The following is a 19,226-nucleotide window of genomic DNA, read 5'->3' on the forward strand; positions in this document are numbered from 1 at the left end:
GTCCACACAAAAGCACACGTGCAGGGGGTCTATGGATGACAGTCATTAATCAAGCATCATTCCATGATACAGTGTGGGATGTCCCAGCAGCCCATCCTCGTGGTCTGGGAGCTGTCAGTGTCCATGCACAGCCCCTGATCCCGAGGGAGGGAGGACAAGCAGCACTGCTGGGGTCAGTGCTGGCAGTGCCCTGGAGGCCAGTGACCTCTTCCTTCCTGTCACCTATTTATAGACACGCTGTCCCTGCAGCCAGAGCTCCAGGACATGTGCGTGTGGATGCACAGAGAAGTGTGTACACAGAGATGTCCTGTTGGCCCTCAGCCATGCAAAGGCAATTTTTGATGCTCACCAGCTACAATGTACCTCAGAACACCTTCCTTGCAACAGGGAGTGCCCCTGGGCACTGTGAATGTAGGGAACTGGGGAACGAATTGGGATGACATGGCTAACAAGTTAGAATTGGTGGGTAGATAACCCATTGAAGCTCCTAAGAAGTTTAACGTAACCTTAAATTACTAAAATATCATTAAGTACACCCATGAAGACATGGACCTTATGGCTCATCTACTTGGGACTATCACACAGAGCACACTCATCCCTCCCGTGGTTATTGTGTTTGAAGTTTGAGAAAGGAACATGATTCCTAAAAGCAAATTACCAGTAAGCATTTTCTGTGAAACGTAGTATGTAATAACACATCTGAGAGCGAGTCAGACATCTCCAACAGCACTCGCAAACAACAGAAATTTCTAACTTCTTGCATTTTTTATGTAGTTTTTGCTCGACACTACAAGTGAGTTGTGGTAAATCTAAGACAGGCAGGCAGGCCACAGACAGCTGTTGTTTTTCTTTTGCTCTCTCCATCGTGTAATCAGAGAACTGTCTTGTGTTCTTGAGAGGAGCACTGTACCGAGACAGTGCCACCCTGGAATGGGTTCTTACAAAAACGGTTTCTATGCCACCAACAATGCCTTCAGTTGCTGCTGGAATTGTATGGAAATGGAACAATGAAATGGTTATTGATAAAGCCAGTGGTGGGTATTTCTCCTCTGTCATGGCTGTAACTGAAGAAGGTTGTTGTTATGCTTTTGTGTATGAGAACATTATTAAGCAGAATATTTTATATGGGCTAAAAACCATCTGCCACTTTGATTCTGCTGTCTGGGAGAACTGTGCATAGCCAGGGCAGAAGCAAACCTTTCATTAAATCAGGAACATCCTTTACAATGAGGTACTGACACTGTTCCACAGTCATACAAATTCTGTTTTCAGAACTTATCTACTTGATGTTCTGCATCTGCTCATATCATATCATGCATTTGTAACATCATTACACAGCTAAACCAAAAATTCTTTACCTGCAAATCAAACATGATTAATGCAAAACGACTTAACCTTTTAAAAACACTGTGTTCAGTTACTCAAGTACTGTTAAATCGTAATGTTTCCATGGAAATTGTAGATCCCCTTTTCCACAACAAACCTATTCAGCTGGAAATGCAGCCACAGTTGTGCTGTTGAGGATGTAAAAGTGAACCAGCTGGGGGAGTTGCTTTGCAGGAAGGAACCTCTCAGAGCAGAGAGTGAGATGTGGAACCACACACGTATTTAGAGCAGAACTAAGAGTGTCTTGAAGTCAGTAAGAGCCTCGAAAACCACTGTGATTGATGAGAAGGGCGGAAAGTTCTTCAGGGAGACTTGTGCTGTGGCAGTTTTATGCTCTGCACTTGCAAATCCTTCAGCAGGGAAACCCCCTGAAGTGGTGCACAAATCCCTACAGGTTGTTGTTATCAGCTCCAGAGGTTGCTTTTTCTCCAGGAGCAGCTCTGTGTGGATGGAATCTTGCCTTGTGCAAGGCAATTGACTCACAGTCTTTCACCACTGGCAGGATCTGCTCTCTGGGCATGTTGTCATGTCAACCAGGAAAACCACAGCCCTTGCATGTCTTGGAAAAGCAGATGCTGGTATTTTGCAGGCATTTCTATTGCTACAACAATTTGGTTTTGTGGTAAAATATAAGCTACTAGCTAATGAAGAAGTAGAACTACGTAGAAGTTTGAATGCTTGAGGATTCTGCTAAAGGAGAAGTGTACCAGGCGTCAGAGATAAAGGTGATCTCCAGAATAAGTCAAATAAAGTCAATGAAGCTCAGACTGATCTTTAGTCAGGATAAATGGAGTAATGATGAGCACTGACCCCATCAAGAGGGATCATTGCTTATATATTTGGAAGTATTCCCCAATACTGAAGTGTTGAAATTCATGTGGAAAGGGAAACTTCCATTCCATACTGCCATTCCCATGAAATGTGAACAAAGAGAATCCAGCTGAGCTGCATCTACTGACACCAGAATTACCACTGGCCTGAATTTTCTTCTACCATTAATAAGTTTAATTTGAAGCTTTGAGATTGTAGAAGTGCCATTGGGTTTGGGCTGCCTATTTTACATGAGATGAAGGAACTAAAAAAGATAAAGAAGGAACTAAAAAAAACCCTGACCACAGGAACATTTCTACAGACACCACAAAACTGAAATGGTAAGAGATGAAAGGAGAACTGGGAAACTCAAAAATAAAATACAAGTAAAGACCATTTAGTCATCTCTGACCAATCCAGCATTATGTGATCAACTCCCACAGAAGTGTGTTTCAAGCTAGTTCCTGAAAAATCCCATGTTTCTCCCTTCTGTCCTTGTCTAGAGAAACCTGAGCAAAGCCAGAAGATGAAGTTGGGGTTCAGGGGAAGAGGACAGACAGACAAACCAAGTGTGGACAAACCTTACTTTAGCTACCTTCTATTGACTGTTTGTGACCTGACAGTTTAAATTCTGACTGACTGGTTACTGGTGCTGCTGGGCTCCAGGTTTTCCTAACCAGTCAGATTTCCTCATGCAGTTAGATTTTCCCAACTGTTGCTAATTCCTGTGTCCATGTTGCCCTGGAAGTGTCAGCAGTGGCTGTTTTCTGTAGCTGCCCAGTCTGTCCCAGAGGAGTGCCTCCAGCAGGCCTCTTTACTGCTGTTCTTGGGAAAAACAGTGTTGCAGATAAAAAATTCCATTTAATCCCATGCTTTTTATGAATGCTGGGACACCGGCATTCTAAATCATATTTAGATTTTTTCTTACAAGGATGCATTCTAAAGAAGGAAGCAGATACTATAGACCATTATATGTAATTTATTTGAAAATAAGAAGATCCTCAAACCTTCTATCAACTGCATTAACTTGGAGTCTTTACTTTTCCTGGGGTTTGTGGTACAAAAATAAACCCAAGAGCAAGAATCACATGACCAGAAAATTTGGATGCTGTTCTCTCTTGACAGAGAACTCAGAAAGAGACACGTAGGAAAGGCTTTTTGAGAGTGGACTGACCCAGCAGAAATCCACAGGGAAGGGTGGGACGATGGAGCAGGATTCCATCCCTGGCAATTTGGTATTGTTACCAATTTAGTGGGTTTTAATTACTGTTGTGTGGTTCTGTCCAGATGTTCAGAATGAATGGGCTGAAGTCAGCCTTTTCTCAATAACTGTTGTTTAAAAACTGCTGCAGGCTTTCAAGCACTCACAAGAATAAAGAATCAAAGAAATGCAGATGCTGTTACTCGATCTTCTGTCTTGCTCTCATCTTTTGTGAACTTTAAACTTTATGGGAATATTTGGGAAAAGCCTATAAAATGAATCAAAACCAGGAGTTTTAAAGCAAATCTGTATTGCCTTTTACCTCATCTGAGAAAGGAAGATGGTTTTACATTAAATATGTTTGGGAATTTCAGTTAAAAAGCTGGATCTTACTCATATTTAGATAAAGGCTTTTAGTTTTGTTGCAGGTAAGAAACAGAAGTAATTCTATTCCAAAACTTCTTTCCATTTCTGTTCACAATTAAAATTCCTCACAACCCCGACAGCAGATTAAACTAATTTTCAGAGTTATTGAGTAATCCTGGAGATGTCTCTGTGGCCCCTGGAGGAGGGGAAGTGCCACCCTGTGAGTGTGACTGGAGAGGTGCAATGTTGTGCTTCTCTTTTATGGCAGCAGGGTGAGCAAACCCCAGAGGAGTGTGTGCCTGCCTGGGGAAAGGGCTGCTTGGAATTTCCACTGGAAAAGCAGCTGCTGCTCCAATCAGCCACTCCAACCCTTGGCAGGCTGTGCAGCCCATTGTCCTTCCCATGGATAACAGTGATAGTTACCTGTCATGAATTCCATCTTGTAAAAACAGGGAAGCTCACCCTGCCTGCCTGACTCTACACTGAACCATAGATAGAAAAGCAGTCAATGGATTTTTGTGTGTGATATTGGAACAATTCTGAATTTTAAAACCTCTTGTTACAGTGTCTGTGTTAATAGAACATTCGGGGCAATACCAAGGCAGTGTATTTTTTTCAAGTCAGTAAACCAGACTGCAACTGTGTCACAACAGTCAGATCATTTTCCGTTTAAAGACTCCCTCTCGTGGAAATCATTCTCACTGGCTCGTTTTGACCTATTTTTCTAGTAAAACTCACTCCATATAAGGTCTTGCAAGACTTGACAAGGATTCTGTTGCACAGTGTTTTGAAGTTAGAACTCTGACAGGAGTTCTAAATCTGTACTACATTGCCAGTAAATTTGGTGATTTACTATTGAATCTTTGCTTTTTATTACTCAGATATTTAGTTATTAATTTATTTAGCATGTAGATAAAGGGAAAAAAAATTCTAATTGTTTTTCATCAGTGTTTTTCACTCTGTGTGAGGTTTCTGCCCTGATAACGTGGAGTTTATCTACAGTGGAGTTTATCTACAGCCTGGTCGAGGGTAATTCGGGGGTGGCTGATTCATGGGAAGCAGAGGATTCCCTGTATGCTGCTACACCGAGAAAATGGAATTATGTTGTATAATGGAGATGGAAAATGCCCCTTCTGGAAAAATATTTCCATGGAAATGTTAGCAGCAGTGGAGAAGCTGCAGTTTGAATCTCGGACACTGACACACAACAGAATTTGATGCTTTCCATAGTGTGTGGGACAATTTCCTTATCGGGGAAATTGATTGATAGTTTTTCATCTCCTGAACCACCGATTTATTTTTTGAATATTTTGAGATTTGGGCAGCATGTTGTGATTTTAGGTCTTCAGTATCGCCTGCCAAAAGTATTTAAAAAGCCAGCTTAAAACACTCAAATCCCAAGGGAATAACTCGGAGCACCTCCCGGGCCATGGCAAAGCAGCCGCTGATGTTAGTGCAGACACGCCGGGCTCTGCAGCCCCTCAGAGCTGCTGGGCACCGTGCTCCGGCCCCGTACCTGGATAGCGCCGAACTCTTCCTGTCCGCACCATCTCCCGGCGGGCTGGAGCTCCCGGGCGGGTGGCTGGCACCTTTCCGTGAGGAAAAGCGCGGAAATTCAGCATTTTCCGCGGTGCCGAGGCCCCACTCCGCCCTGAGGCGCCGCCGCTCCTCCGCCTGAGGGCGCAGCTCCCGCCCCGCCCTCGCCCCGCCCCTCGCGCCGCGCTCGCGCCTGGCCCCGCCCCCAGCCCCGCCCCGCCGCCCCCCGCGCGCGCGCGCTCCAGCCCCGCCCGGCCCCGCCCAGCCCCGCCCCTCGCGCCGGCGGGGTGGGCGGAGCCTCCCCGGGCAGCGGCCGCTCTGATTGGCTGCGCGGCGGAGCGCTCGCGCCCACTCTTTGTGCGGCCCCGGCGCCCGTCGAGAGTGGGAGGGGAAACCCCGTGCGAGGGGCGCCGCCATCTTGGCTGCGGGGGTGATGGGGGCGCAGCGGAGCCGCGTCTGAGGGAGCGGAGCGAGCCCGCACCGAGCCGAGCCACACAGCCCGCGGGCACCGGGCACCGCCCGCACAGCCGCGCTGCACAGCTCCCCGAGCCCCGAGCACAGGTACGGCGGGCCGCGGGGGCGCCCGCCCGGCCCGGCCTGCGGCGGCAGGCCCCGCGCGGTGGCTCGGCCGGGCCGGGCGGACCGGGCGGGTCCCGCTCGGCGGCGCTTGGTCCCGCTGCCGCCCCGAGCCGCGGCCCGGCGGGCCTGCAGCGTGCCGTGCGGCCCTAAGGGCGCTGCTGCGGGCCCGGGGCCGGCAGGGAGGGGAAGGGGCGGCCGGGCCGAGCGGGGTGAGGCTGCCGGGCAGGACTAGGCCGCTTCGCTCTGTGTCACCGCCGCCTCCCACCGCTGCTCTGCACTACACAGCCGGCAACGCCAGCAGCAAACACCCGTGCGAGGCGATATTTTTATCGATATGTTTCTATATCTCCCCCTTACGAGCTGTTGCAGTTGCACGTAGGGTGTGTATGTGTATATTGTACCGTGTATGTGGCCGATGTGCAGCCTTGTCTCTACTTGTAATTGTTAAATTGACCTGTGCCATCATGAACTTTGACAGAAAAATGACTTTGAGGCTTGAGGGAAAAGCCACTTCCTATTCGAGAACGCAGTGAAAGTATTCTAGACTGTATTCTTTTGTCAAAGCTTATTTAGGCTAAATAGAAGAATGAAATTCTGTTCTTTCACCTAATCGTTTATTGCCTGTTTGCAACACACTGTAAGTGTTTATAACATCTGTTGGTGGTTTTGTCTTGAATTGAAGTTGTACTGAATTATCCTTGCACTGAAGCCCGGCAAAGGTGGGTGTCTGCACTGGAGTCTCCCTGGCAGTAGTTTTGGAGGGTATTTGGTGTTTTGGCCTTTGCTTTGAAACAAACAGGGTAGATGTGTGTCGTTGGGACATTTTTCAGAGGCAACAGAACCCCTTGGTGAATGGGATTTCCTCAGGTTGGCTGTATCATTAATCATATCTAACCCTAAATCACCACATCTTTTTCAGGAGCCAGATGTTATCCTAGGAAATGTATTGGCCAGGATTGATTCCTGTCATAGTTTGGATTGAGAGGCCCTTGTGCTAGGACATTACTCAGGAATGGGAAGAAAATACAAATCTTGGGGGCCTTAATTACTACATGTCACATAATTTAGTATGGTTTAAGAAGGAATTTGCTAGCTTCCTGTAGGGATTGGAAAATGTCATAAATCTGAGTGGAAGGAAGAAGTTCCTCTTTCTCTTTTCCATTTTATGAATAACAAAAACGAAAGAGGAGTTCTTATGAACGACAGCAGTTTGGAAACAAACCTGTTCTACTGGAGGTACAGGGATTTAAAATGTAAATAATATTTTAAAATCACCTGCTCATTCCTGTGCATCTCATGAAACCTGCTTATGATTGGTTTTCATTTTGCTGTGTCTTCCTGAAACAGGAGGTAGATCTTAGTTAATATTTATCTAAAATGCCTGTGACTTGTGTTTTCCAAGGTGATGACTCCAGAGTGTTCTGATTTGCTGGAATGACAAAAAAAACCTCTCCTGGTTCTGTATATAGTGTCCCAAACATACCTGATATCTCTGGACCTTGGTTCCTCAGCTGCCAACAGCCGTGGGCTACAGGTTGGACTGTTCTGTAGGAAGAGGAGAATAGGATAAGTGAGGGAATACAGGGATAAAGGATGGGTGAGAGGAGGGACATGGCAGAAGGTGCCCAAGCTGCTGAGGACAGGCAGGCAGTGATTAGCTCAGCTCTGCTGCTGGGGTGTGGTTAGGGAGAAATGAGGTGTGCACATATAACTGCAGGAAGTTTAGGAAGCAAAATGGAGTAACTTAATGAAGCAGGATGTGAAACCAGTAGAAGGATAACCAGCCCAGTGTGGGTGTGACTGGAGAGCTGGTGAGGAAAGTCAGAAAGTGAAGGTAGCTTTGATGTAAAAATGAAAACAAAGTTCTCCTGTAGGAAGGAGAAGTGAAGGCCTGTAAAGCCTTTAGAAAAACCTCCTAGGCCTCAGGCTGGATTAAGGTGTTTTACATGATTAAGAAATATATGAAATGGCTCTCTTCAGGAGCAGCCTGGCAAGGGCTCTGCAGGGCTGCAGCTGGTGAGTCTGAGCCCCAGAGCCTGCAGGCCTCGTGTGCTGTCACAGAAAGAGTAAGTGGATGTGGGAATAATAAGGAAATGCAAAGTGATCTTGGACAGCAGATCACAGAGGCTGCTGGGTGGTCAGAGATCAGCTCAGCCAGATTTACTGTCTTGTGCTAAAGCACCTGGCTTTGGTGAAATCCAAGTGGGGGAAGCTGGAGAGGGTGACTCTGGAAGAGCTGAGGGGTGAGTAAGGAACTGGCCAGCAACAAGGGATGTTGTCAGACAGGTGTGAAGGCTGCTGCAGGCTCTGAGACTCCTCAGGGATCAGGCTCAGCAGGGCTTTGTAATGCCAAGCCTGAAAGAATGAATAAATAAGCAGAGCAGGGTGGCTGCAGGGCATCATCTTAAAGAGGGCTGAGATGTTGATGTGGTTTAGGGAGACCTGAATGTCCTTGGTGTGTAAAAGTCAGAGAAGCACAGTGGAATTTAATTGTGACAGACTTCATAGCTTGCTATGGACAACAGACCTATGGGAGTTCAGTGCTTGGGTGAATTAAGTGATAACAGAACAGTTACTACCTTCCAGTATGCTGTGATCTTACAGATGACCATAACTGAAGCCCTGACAGACTGTTTCTAGTAGCCTGCTGAAGTGAGGTACCAGTTGAACCACATTGTTTTGTGTGTCTGACAAAAGTCTTTATCAGGGCAAAAGTGCAGTTATGAAATGACACAATTCTACCTCTCCCAGCCTCCTCCCCCTTATTGATTTCAATCTTCTCTGTTAATTAATATCCAAGTAAATCTGCAGCTTCAACTGTTAGAGCCTTTCCTGCTGCACATCCTTGAAGAATGATGCACAGAACACCTGGCTGGCCAGATGGACCACAAAATGCCTTTTGCTTCAGAGTGACTAACCAGTAGTTCTCTGGCTGCAGAATGCTGTGGTTTTAGAGGGAACCAGTAAAAACTGGGCAATGCTGAGTTTGAAGGTGATCATTGTTTTCCCAGGTCTCATCCCTGCACAGGGAGCATCCATCAGCTGATGGTGTGAGCCACAGCAGTGTCTAATAAACCCTGTGCATGCAGATTCTATTCTCATAACATGCCTGCTTCTTGTTCTGCATACAGATACTAAATTTCTCAATGCAAATCATATCCAGTGAAGAGTTAAAACTGTCTGTGTCCTTGAGCTGGAAGGAACTGCACAGGTCTCACAAAGGCTGGTATTAATCTGATATTTACAGTTATGTTATTGTGATAAAGAATGTTACAGCAGTGTGCCCAGAACAATCTTATCTCAGGGTGTACAGATGTAACTGGTACTTGAAAGAAGGTTTCAGTGAGATTTCTAAATACCTGTGTAGTGCTTATGGATTAGAGGAGGAAATGTAGATGTACTGGTATCTCATTAAGGTCATCTTTAACTTTTTATTAAAAAAAAAAAAAGCCTGTAAGGAAGAAGTTGATACATGGAAAATGGATTTGGTGACACTGCTCACTGTGAAATTTCCAGTCTTAATGTAATACAGAAATGAATGGTGCAGGCTTTGAAATGAGCATAAATCTGTGCCCAGTGAGGCAGGATGCTCTGGCCAGTAGCCATCCTGCGATAATGCTCTGGACTCCAGGGCAGCCTTACCTGTGAGGAGGGAGCCAGACTTGCTCGCAGCTGGCAGACTTTCCCGGAAGAAGGATGGCAGGTAGGCTAAGCTCCCAGACTAAACTTCTGCTTTCTGTTAACAGCAAATTCATGGCTGATTAACTTTGATGTCGTAGTGCAGAATGCCAGCAGTGGCTGAGGCTGAGCTGGGGATATTTATGTGCAACTTTCTCAGCTCTCCCAAGAGGAAAGCCCCATCCTCCTCCCAGACTGGAATTACTGAGATCCACATGTCAGGAATAGAGAGGGTGGAGGCAGAACTTGAGTTTCTACAGATGGGTGATGCTATCAACATGTATTTACCCCTTGTACTGGCATGTAGCTGATACTGTAGAATTTACTGATCCCTCTTGTGCCCTGTTCTTGTCTGGACTTCCTTCTTTCGTCTGCAGTAAATGCTGAGGTGGTCACTTTTCCAAGGCTGAATTCTCAGCAGGGTTTCTGTGTTTAGTTTGTTGCATTTTTTTTTTTGTCTCCTTCAGCAAAGAGTCCTTGTGGAATATCACTTTTATTCCAAGATCTCAGTGCAGTCTGAATTCCTGCTAATCCTTACTGGAATTTGAGTGTTTAAAAGTTTGTTATTTGGTTGTTCTAGTATTGCTTGGGTTTTTATTTTATTTTTCATTTAAAGGAGTCATGTGTTCTCCAGAAAAGATTCCTGACCTTTACTAATGGTTTGGAGTATTTCAGAATCTTTTCTGTAATGTGACCCTTGGAATGAATGTAATACCAATACCCAAGTGTTGCTTTATTTTTCAGTTTAACTCCAGAGACTGTGTTTAAAGTTAAAATCCATGTTTCTGCAACTTTCAGTATGTATGTAGACCCCCAGTTTAGCCCTGTCTACCATCAAATGGAGCCAAGCTGTGAGCACAGTGCCAGTGGCAGGTTAAATGTCCTGTAAGAACACATGCTTTGGATGCCCAGTTTACTGTGCTGGGACATGCTGGAGAAGAAAAAGATCATAATATGTGAAGATGTTCAGGAAGCTTGAAGTACTGGATGTTTCCACAGTGACACATTCTTTTGGAACTCAATATGGAGCAGTGATTTGTCTTCATTTACTGCTGTTGAAAATAACTAGTGCACGTGTTGAAGCTGGTACTGTAACTCTGGAATCTTCCAGGAAATAAGGGAATAAAGCTGCTGGCTTGCTTGCTGAATACTGTCCAGAATTGTCACTTTATTTCCTATCTTGGAATAAACTTGGTTTAGTAGAACAGTGTTTGTCTATATAGGACTTAGCAGAGGTGCTTTGCCTGCTGCCTGGGATAGAAGGACTGAGTGTTTCCATCTCCTGAGGCAGGCATGGAGGGAAGACAAGGTGCAGAGCAGCGCCTGGCACTCAGTAAACCCTTCTTAGCTGCTCTGGGAGTTGTTCCCCTCCGAGGTCTAGATAAGCATGTTTACCTCAAATCTCTGCACTGGGAAGTGGAGGCTGCTGGCTCTGCTGAGAATGAGATTTGTTCACCTTTCTTATGACTGCAGTTCACTGGGAGGGATTAATTGTGGTTCAAGGAACAGTACTTCGCTTTTGAGAAAGTCCTAGGCCTGTAAGCTTTCCTCTCTCTTTATTTCCTTCCAGTATTGATTTCATTTGTCATGTGAATGACACATGACCTAATGAAAATCTTTCTAGGCTCCAGCAGTGTTCCTTGTAAGGAGTACCATGTGTTTGTAATGGCTGGCTATCTGCCATGCAGGAGCAGGAAGGGAAGTGCTGAATTCCTGCTAGAAATTTTCCACTTGCTTAACTGATCACAGTGTATCTCATTTAACTTAAAGCCTGCCACAAAAGCAGGCATTTCCTATCCTTTATGATACCTGGCAACATCTGGCCCTTACAGATGTGTAATCCTGGCTAACTGATGTGTTAGTTGGTAAGTCAGCTTTTACTCCTTGCAGATTTAAACAGCTGAAGCCAGTTCCAATTCCCTCTGTGTTTAGAAAAGCATAGGAAAATTCTGGAATATTAGAAGTACTTTGACTGCCTTGTTAAAAAGAAAAACTGCTCAGCAGCCTTGCTGTAACAGTGCCATGCTGACAAAGCCACAGAGATGTTAACCAACTTCCTGAACATCTGATTTGTGGCTTGCACCGCTTTTCCGACATGGACAAGCAGCACCCCAGGCCCCAGTTAAGGCCACTACAGCATTCTTTGAAATCTTAGCTGTTTGCTGCAAGCTGCCCTGCTTCCTTTGTTGCTGTTGCAAGTCTCAAAAGTGTGAGGTAATAGTTCCAATTTGCTGGTTTTGTTAAACCTCTTCAGATTTTGGTGCTGGAGTCAGATTTTATTTTCAGTTCATACATCAGCTCTTTGGCGGGTGAGTGCTGGTCTGGCAGTGACTGCAGAGCGAGGAGGGACTGAGCTTTTCAACAGCTTTAAGTCTTTTTGGATAAAATTGATTAGCAGTACTACTCCAGAGCGTGTTGCTACTTGGAGGCCTTACTTACAGGGGCTCAGAGCAAACGATGTGGGACCTTTGCTGGCTGCCTGTGCCACTAATTCAGTGACTGGGGAACTACACCAGTTTGAGCTGTGAATGAAAGGGTAGTGTTGGAGGAGAGGAGGAGGAAGGGGTTTGGTTTTTTTAATATGAACTAAACTGTATGAATTAGGTTGACTTTAGGGAACAAGTATCAATTCTGATGTGTTCTATTTTTTATTTTAGTGCCACAATGGCAACTGCACCTTACAACTATTCCTACATCTTTAAGTACATCATTATTGGTAAGTACTGCTGGGCACAAACCTGTTCATGTTGCTGTGTGGATACATGAGAAACCTGTGGCTGTGCTATGCTGCTTTCAGTAGGTATTTGTCCCACCTCAGTCCCCCCCAGGTCACCACACTTCTCTACAGCTGTAGCATTTGCTAGAGCATTTTGCATCATTAATCTCGAAGGTTTTAGAATTTATGTTGAAGGCACAAGTGCAGATTGAAAACCATTGCATGAGGTGCCAGGCTATATTTTCGGGTTTAAATGTTGCTTTTTGCTGCAATTTCCTTGTCTGCTTAGTCAGGGACTCTAAGGGATTGCATTTATTGCTATCCTGGAAGAACTGGTCTTGCTGTTAATTGTTTAATTGTTAATGACTTTGTGTAGGTGTAAATGATCTGCAGTGTTATTGTACAGGTTTGTAAGTCAGGCTGCTGTGACAGCCTCAGCCTCTGGGAAAATTGGTTCTTAAAAGATCTTGCTGTGTTTTCTTGGCATTGTGCAAGAGGATCAGTGGAAATGGAGCAATTTCTTTAAATGTTCTGGATGCTTGTCAGTATTTTTAGTGTTCTTACCACAGTAAGACAGGAGCATCAAGTGTATTTTACATTTCAGTCTCTTCATATATACTTTTTCTAACCTTGTGAAATCCAGCTGTAAACTTGCTAATACAAATGAACTCATTTCTTGAGTGTTCTGCTCCACTCTTGCAACCCTGTACCTGTAACCAAAGCTTTAGTGCCAGAGTTGATAAATTGGAGGATGCAGCCAGGGATAGAACACTGCCCATCTGACCTGAGCAATGAATGTCTCTGTACCATTTGTTGTGTGGGATGAAGAAAATGTGTTTGTTGCAACAGTGATTTAACTATTCTTTCTGTAACAGGGGACATGGGTGTAGGGAAGTCCTGTTTGCTTCATCAATTCACAGAAAAGAAGTGTGAGTATTTCAGCTCATTATATTTATTCTAACTGGCATCTTCATCCCTTTTTCCTGCCTGTTTCATCATGCATGAGCTCAGTTTGCTGTCTGTCTTACTCTGTATGAGTTTGGATTGTACTGGGTCACATTTTTGGTTTGTCTTCAGCAGATGCAGAAACAAAATGTTGTAGTAATGGCAAAACCTCCATCCAGTCCTGCCTGTGAGGAGGAGGACTGGATCTGTTTTTACAGCTTTTCTGTGGATTCTGATATGGAACAAAGTGAAATTTCTTGTCTGCACTTCGCGTATTTTCAATATTGGTGCAGCTTGATCACAAGCAGTTGGAGTTTTTAGTGCTGCTAAAGAGTTCAAAAGGAAAAAAGGAATGATTTTTCTTTGAGTCTTTGCAGCCTTAAGCAGCATTGCAGGACACTTGGCCTGCCCTGGGTGAGGGTGTTCAGGGCTTACTGCAGTCTCTCTCAGGTGAAACATTTTCTCATGTATGGTGTCATCACTAATTAAGAATTAGCTTCAGTTCTTCCTAATGTGTGTTACATTGGGGTTTGCAGCAGCTGTTACCTCACTCAGTGAGTAACTCTGTAGGTATTTACCAGTGCAGGCATCACCATGTGCTACTTGAGATGTGGTAACAAGTGGGTAGGAGCTGCAGTTTAAAATGCTTGTTTTCTAGTAGAAATAGGATTTTCTCTCTGTTGTTTTCAATTCAAATGCAGTATCAGCCAATGATTTAAATGCCATTTTGCATATGGTCGTGTTCTCCATGAGGATGTCTTGTTCTTACTCTGTCAGCACCAAGCCAAAGCAGTACAACCAAACTAATGTGCCAAACACCTCTGCTGTGAGACTGCCACTAACTCTAGGTAGCCTGAGTAGGTCCTCATCCTGTTTGTATTTTCTTGATCTTTCTCAAAGATGAGCAGCCTATTAACATGAGTTTATCATGACTAGAAAGATGCCTTTTTGGATTTGATTTGGTGTGTTTGTAGCTGCTTATGAAACTGGCATTTTCCTGTGGACAGTCATGCTATTGCCCTGTCTGAACCAACTTGGGTATTTGTCTTTGAAGATGTGACAGACTTTTAAACTGTATCTGTCTTGGTAATACCCTAAAAATTATCTTTTCCTACTGCATTAAAATAGTTAACTTTTTCTGCAAGGATAGACTGGGAATCAGCTGACTTGGTACCTTCTGATATGTATGGCCAAACAGCAGCAGAGAAGGCAAGGAATTTTATAACTGTTTTTAAAACTAACAGCAGCTCAGGAAATATAGCATTTTATTTCTGGTTAAGTGATGCAGTTTGGGAACTATAGCTGTAAAAATGCTTTCTTAGAGACTGAAAATGTAGTAAAGATAACTGAAAACTTGTGGTAGTCATATCTTTGCAGCAAGGAAACCTTGTCCTAGAAAGATCTTATTTTTTATTTTTATCTCTGCTCTTATTTTTTATGACAGTTATGGCAGACTGTCCCCACACAATTGGTGTTGAATTTGGCACAAGAATAATTGAAGTTAGTGGCCAAAAAATTAAACTACAGATTTGGGATACAGCAGGACAAGAGAGATTCAGGGCTGTCACACGAAGCTACTACAGAGGAGCAGCAGGAGCTCTCATGGTCTACGACATCACCAGGTAAGGGCAACAGAGCTCTGGATGTGCTTGGTGAGGTTTGGATGCACAGCCCTGTAAGTACTGTCTTGTCTGTCTGTCCCCTTGGCTCAGAGGGCTCTGTGTGTGTCTGGAAGAGCAGCATCCTGTGGTGTGATGCCTGCAGCACTTTATCTAAATGCCTCAGTATTTCAAGAGCTGCACATGAGACACAGGGAACGATGTGAGCTGCTTTTCTTGGAAAATCTCGCTGCTGATGAGCCTGAGGAGCTTGTCATTTCAGGCTGTGACCACCTGTGTTGAAATTGCTTTAAAAAACTGGTTTTGTCCTTAAAATCTGCTCTTCAGCACATGGATTTTGCTCCTGTGGGAGGCAGTGGGCAGTGCTGCTCACCTGGCAGGGATGTCCTCAGTGGGCCTGGCAGAGTGCTGTGCCGCAGTGAACGTGCAGAACTGCCCGTGTGTGTGGAGGGGAGAGCCTGGCCTCAGGCTGACCCTGGGCCTCTTCAACAGCCTCACACTGCACAGGAGCCATCCTGGCTTCCTTCACAGGTGAAAGCTAAAGATGCTGCTGAGACAATAATGCATCAGATGCAACATGAAATACTTTTGCTTTCACACGTCTCTCATCTTCCTCTGGGGCTGTTCTTGATATTCTTCAGGCACCTCTTTGTTTTTCCCTGCATATGTAGGTGTATTTCCTGTTTGTGTAAATCTTGAGTAAAACATGACCTGCAGTTTGTTACTGAAGTGTTGTTCTGCTGCTCTGTGTTCTGAAAGAGTATTTGACAAGAACTCCTTTAATGTTTTCTGCACAAAACAGCATCAATGTTTGTGTGCAGAGCTGTGTGCTAGCAGTGGGAATTGGTCTGGCTTTCCACTGGTGGTGTAAGAGCTGCTCAGGAGTTTAAAGTTGACTTGAAATTGTGTTCTGAGTCCACACTGCTGCTGCTTTGTCTGTCTTGAGGTGGGGAGAAGAACAGGGATGATGGATGTTGCTGTGTTTGGATGCTGACTGTGCTGTCAGTACTTTAAAATATTTTATATAAGGCTAAAACTGTCCTCTTTTGATTCTTTGCAGAAGAAGTACGTATAATCACTTAAGCAGCTGGCTGACAGATGCAAGGAACCTCACCAATCCAAATACTGTAAGTTGGACTTAATTTAGCTTAAAAAGCAAGATTACTTCTCCCCAGACAAGAGGTGGGAGGCTCAGGCCAGAGCACTGCAGTGGTCTCTGCAAGAGGTTTTTTAGTGTCATTAATAATGAAGGTGGCAATGAAAAGGCTCATGAGCTTTTTCCCAGACTAACTTTGTCTCTCCTGACCCAGGTGATAATCCTCATAGGAAACAAAGCAGACCTGGAAGCACAGAGGGATGTTACATATGAAGAAGCCAAACAATTTGCTGAAGAAAATGGTGTGTTTTTTTCTCTTATACTGGTACATTTCCTACAAGATAGTGATGTTAAAGTGAATCCTCAGCATTGATAGCTGCAAGCTTACACTTCCAGAGTCATGGAATTGTATGTACAAACTGCTGTGCCTCAGGCAGCCTGGCTTAGTGCTAACTGTGCTTAGTTCTGGAAATCAGCTTGTGCTGATGTCTTAACATAGTCACAGAAATAGTACTAAAATAGTGTCTTGCATGAATGGGAAGGTCATAATGTGTCTGACTGGGCTGTTGGAGGTGTGTTGTGCACTGACTGTTCAACCTCTGTCTCTGAACAGGTTTATTGTTCCTTGAAGCAAGTGCAAAAACGTAAGTGACTTTTGGCTGCAGTAATGATTCACATTGGTCTGTTGGCTTTGATTTGAAGGTAACTTGGAAGTTAAACCTCTGGCTGCTTTTCAGGCAAAGACTGGTTGAATTCAAATGAACAGCTTTGGATTTCAGGCGTTGAGTGTGGAGTGTGTTCATGTGGGGAAAGGGTTCCTTCCCCTGTGTGTTCCAAGCTGAAACTTTGGTCTGTAGCAAACCACCAGTCCCTCCAGTCACTGAGCAATTGCTGTGCTGTGCTTGGGGCCAGCTGTGTCACTGTGTCTCCAGGGACACCAGGAAATGTGGCTCCCACTGGCACCTATTGGGATGGAACTTCTTAACAAAAGGAGGTTTAGTGGTTCCTTTGAAGCCTCTGTCAGAACTGCTCTGTGCACGTGGCTCCATGCCTTGGCTTAGTTCTTCTCCTCAGTGCTTTGGCACATATTCCATATTCGTGGCTGGTCCTGCTGGCTGCAGTGGCCAGGGAGGGAATTGCTCTGTGCCAGGGCTGGGTTGTTGGACAGGGCAATGCCTGTCAGGTCCCAGGGCAGTGTCTGCCCAGCTCCCTCTGTCAGCAGCGCTGCAGCCCCAGTCAGTAACTGCTGCTGCTCTCTTGCAGTGGAGAGAACGTGGAGGATGCGTTCCTGGAGGCTGCCAAGAAGATCTACCAGAACATCCAAGACGGAAGCCTGGACCTGAACGCGGCCGAGTCGGGCGTACAGCACAAACCGTCAGCCCCGCAGGGCGGGCGGCTAACGAGTGAACCCCAGCCCCAGAGAGAAGGCTGCGGCTGCTAGTGACCCCTCCGTGGCTCCTTCCTGACCCCTCACCTCTGGCTGAAGGGAGTGGTGCTTTTGACCACTTTCCCATCTTCTGTACATCTTACTGGGTTTAATTAAAACTCTGAGACAAGTTTAACACAGTACTAAACTGCTAAACAACTTTAGATGTAATCAGGTTATCAAAGGCAAGTAGAGTAATAAAACCTCTCCTGCATGGTAAATCTAGAAGTTTTTTTTTCCTTGATTGTCCTTGTGATAGTGTCACCGATACATAATTTAAACTGAGCACTGATGCTGGACTCCTGATTTTACACTTTCGCAGGGCTTTGTCTTGTATGGTTTATTTTATGGTTCTTTGGCCTTTCTTCCCCACCTCTAACTGTTCGAGCTGTCCGTAGTAAAGGATAAGTTTTTGCTGTGAAATGACTTCCGATGGTAGCGAGGGGCTCTGTAATGATGTGCTTTTGTTGGAAGAATTCCCTGTGGGATGTGCTGGGGTCGGGGTGGCGCAGGGAAGCGATCTGTTCATTCTTGTGCTCAATAGCTTTACGTCATTTTTTTTGCCACTTTTATCCTTTACCTTTGTTAACAGAACGTAAATATGTATAAAATTTGAAGGAACTGAGCTAACAGTTAAATACATCCTGTGTATATGATTTTAATGAAGAAAATGCCTGGCATTAGAGCAGTGTGTAAGAAACCCCTGTTTGTACAGTCTGAGCTCTCTGTGCCCCCCGGCAGCACAGCCCAGCTGGGGCTGCAGCTGCCAGGCGTCACTCCCGGGGTCCCCACGGTGCTGGGGGACAGACATTAACACTAGTGGGGTCTGGCTCTCATCTCTGCACTGTGCAATCTCTCCCCTCTGCACTCAGCAGTGCTACCTGCTTCTCTTTGGCATTCTCGGGCTTCAGCCGTGGCCGCCGGGCTCTCGCACACCTCCCGCTTTTATACCTGTAACTTTGGGAATGGGCAGAGGCTGAACTGGACAGTTGGAACAACATCTGCTCTGTAGGGATTTTTAACTACTCTTGTATTTTTTAACAGTGCTGTGTGAGGGGTTTTTAAAAGGGTTTTGTTTCAAGCCTTCAGGTACATCCTTCCAGGGTGCCACAGCCTGGCATGGGTGTGAGGGTGTCACATGGTGACCCTGCCTGTGGGGGTGTTGCTGCACTAATGAGGGTTTTACTGGGGCTCCATGTGTAAATGCACTTGGAAAACATCACATGGTTTAAAAATGGAAGGGGGTAAGTGCTTAACCACGATGAAATGTCCCACTTCAGGCTTACTGCAGCATTTCAAATGCAAAGTAGTCTCAAAATCCCTCTCTAGACACTAAAACTCTACAATGTTCAGACTTGTAAGTAACCAGTGGTACCAGAGTATTGTACAGTCAATGTTAAATAAAAGCCAAAACTGGAATGTGCAGATAATAGGATTTGGGTAACTTGTGTGCTGTCCCTTTGTTTTGTCTGGTTAGTCCTTTTTTAACTCCTGTTCCTCAGTAGATGGGTATGTTCAAGATCTCCAGCTCCTGCATCCTGCTTAACCCAAGGCTGCACCAGGGTTTGCCCAGGGACCACGACCTGCTGCTGATGTGAAGTCAGTGTTGTAATGACTACAGCTTGTTGAGGTGCAATACCTGTACTCCCAGAGTAAGTTACAGTAGGTCTTACTGTTTCTGTCACAGAAAGGATCTGTTTGGACTGCTGTACTCCTCATTTGATGTAACAATGCTATTAATCTAAATATTTGTAAATAAAGTACCTGTATCTAGATAAACCTCGCTGGTGTGTGTTCCTTGCTCTGGGTGGGACCTCTGAGTGGGGGAGCTCCTTGGGGTGCTGGTATTTGTACTCAACCTTTATCAT

The 19,226-nt window shown here is 45.2% G+C and overlaps 1 protein-coding gene across 1 annotated transcript; it reads left to right on the forward strand.

Moving 5' to 3' along the window:
• The first annotated feature begins 5,680 nt into the window (after window positions 1–5,680).
• On the forward strand, window positions 5,681–19,137 carry RAB14 (RAB14, member RAS oncogene family). The gene is made up of 8 exons (XM_085076785.1): window positions 5,681–5,860; window positions 12,214–12,272; window positions 13,148–13,201; window positions 14,662–14,839; window positions 15,897–15,963; window positions 16,147–16,234; window positions 16,546–16,576; window positions 17,196–19,137. Exons 2-8 carry the CDS (start codon window positions 12,221–12,223, stop codon window positions 17,371–17,373), a joined length of 648 nt encoding a protein of 215 aa, XP_084932911.1. The 5' UTR covers window positions 5,681–5,860; window positions 12,214–12,220; the 3' UTR covers window positions 17,374–19,137.
• The last annotated feature ends 89 nt before the right edge of the window (window positions 19,138–19,226 follow it).

Source organism: Lichenostomus cassidix, chromosome 17 (assembly GCF_008360975.1).
Source record: "Lichenostomus cassidix isolate B80296 chromosome 17, HeHo_3.0, whole genome shotgun sequence".
NCBI classification, from domain to species: domain Eukaryota; kingdom Metazoa; phylum Chordata; class Aves; order Passeriformes; family Meliphagidae; genus Lichenostomus; species Lichenostomus cassidix.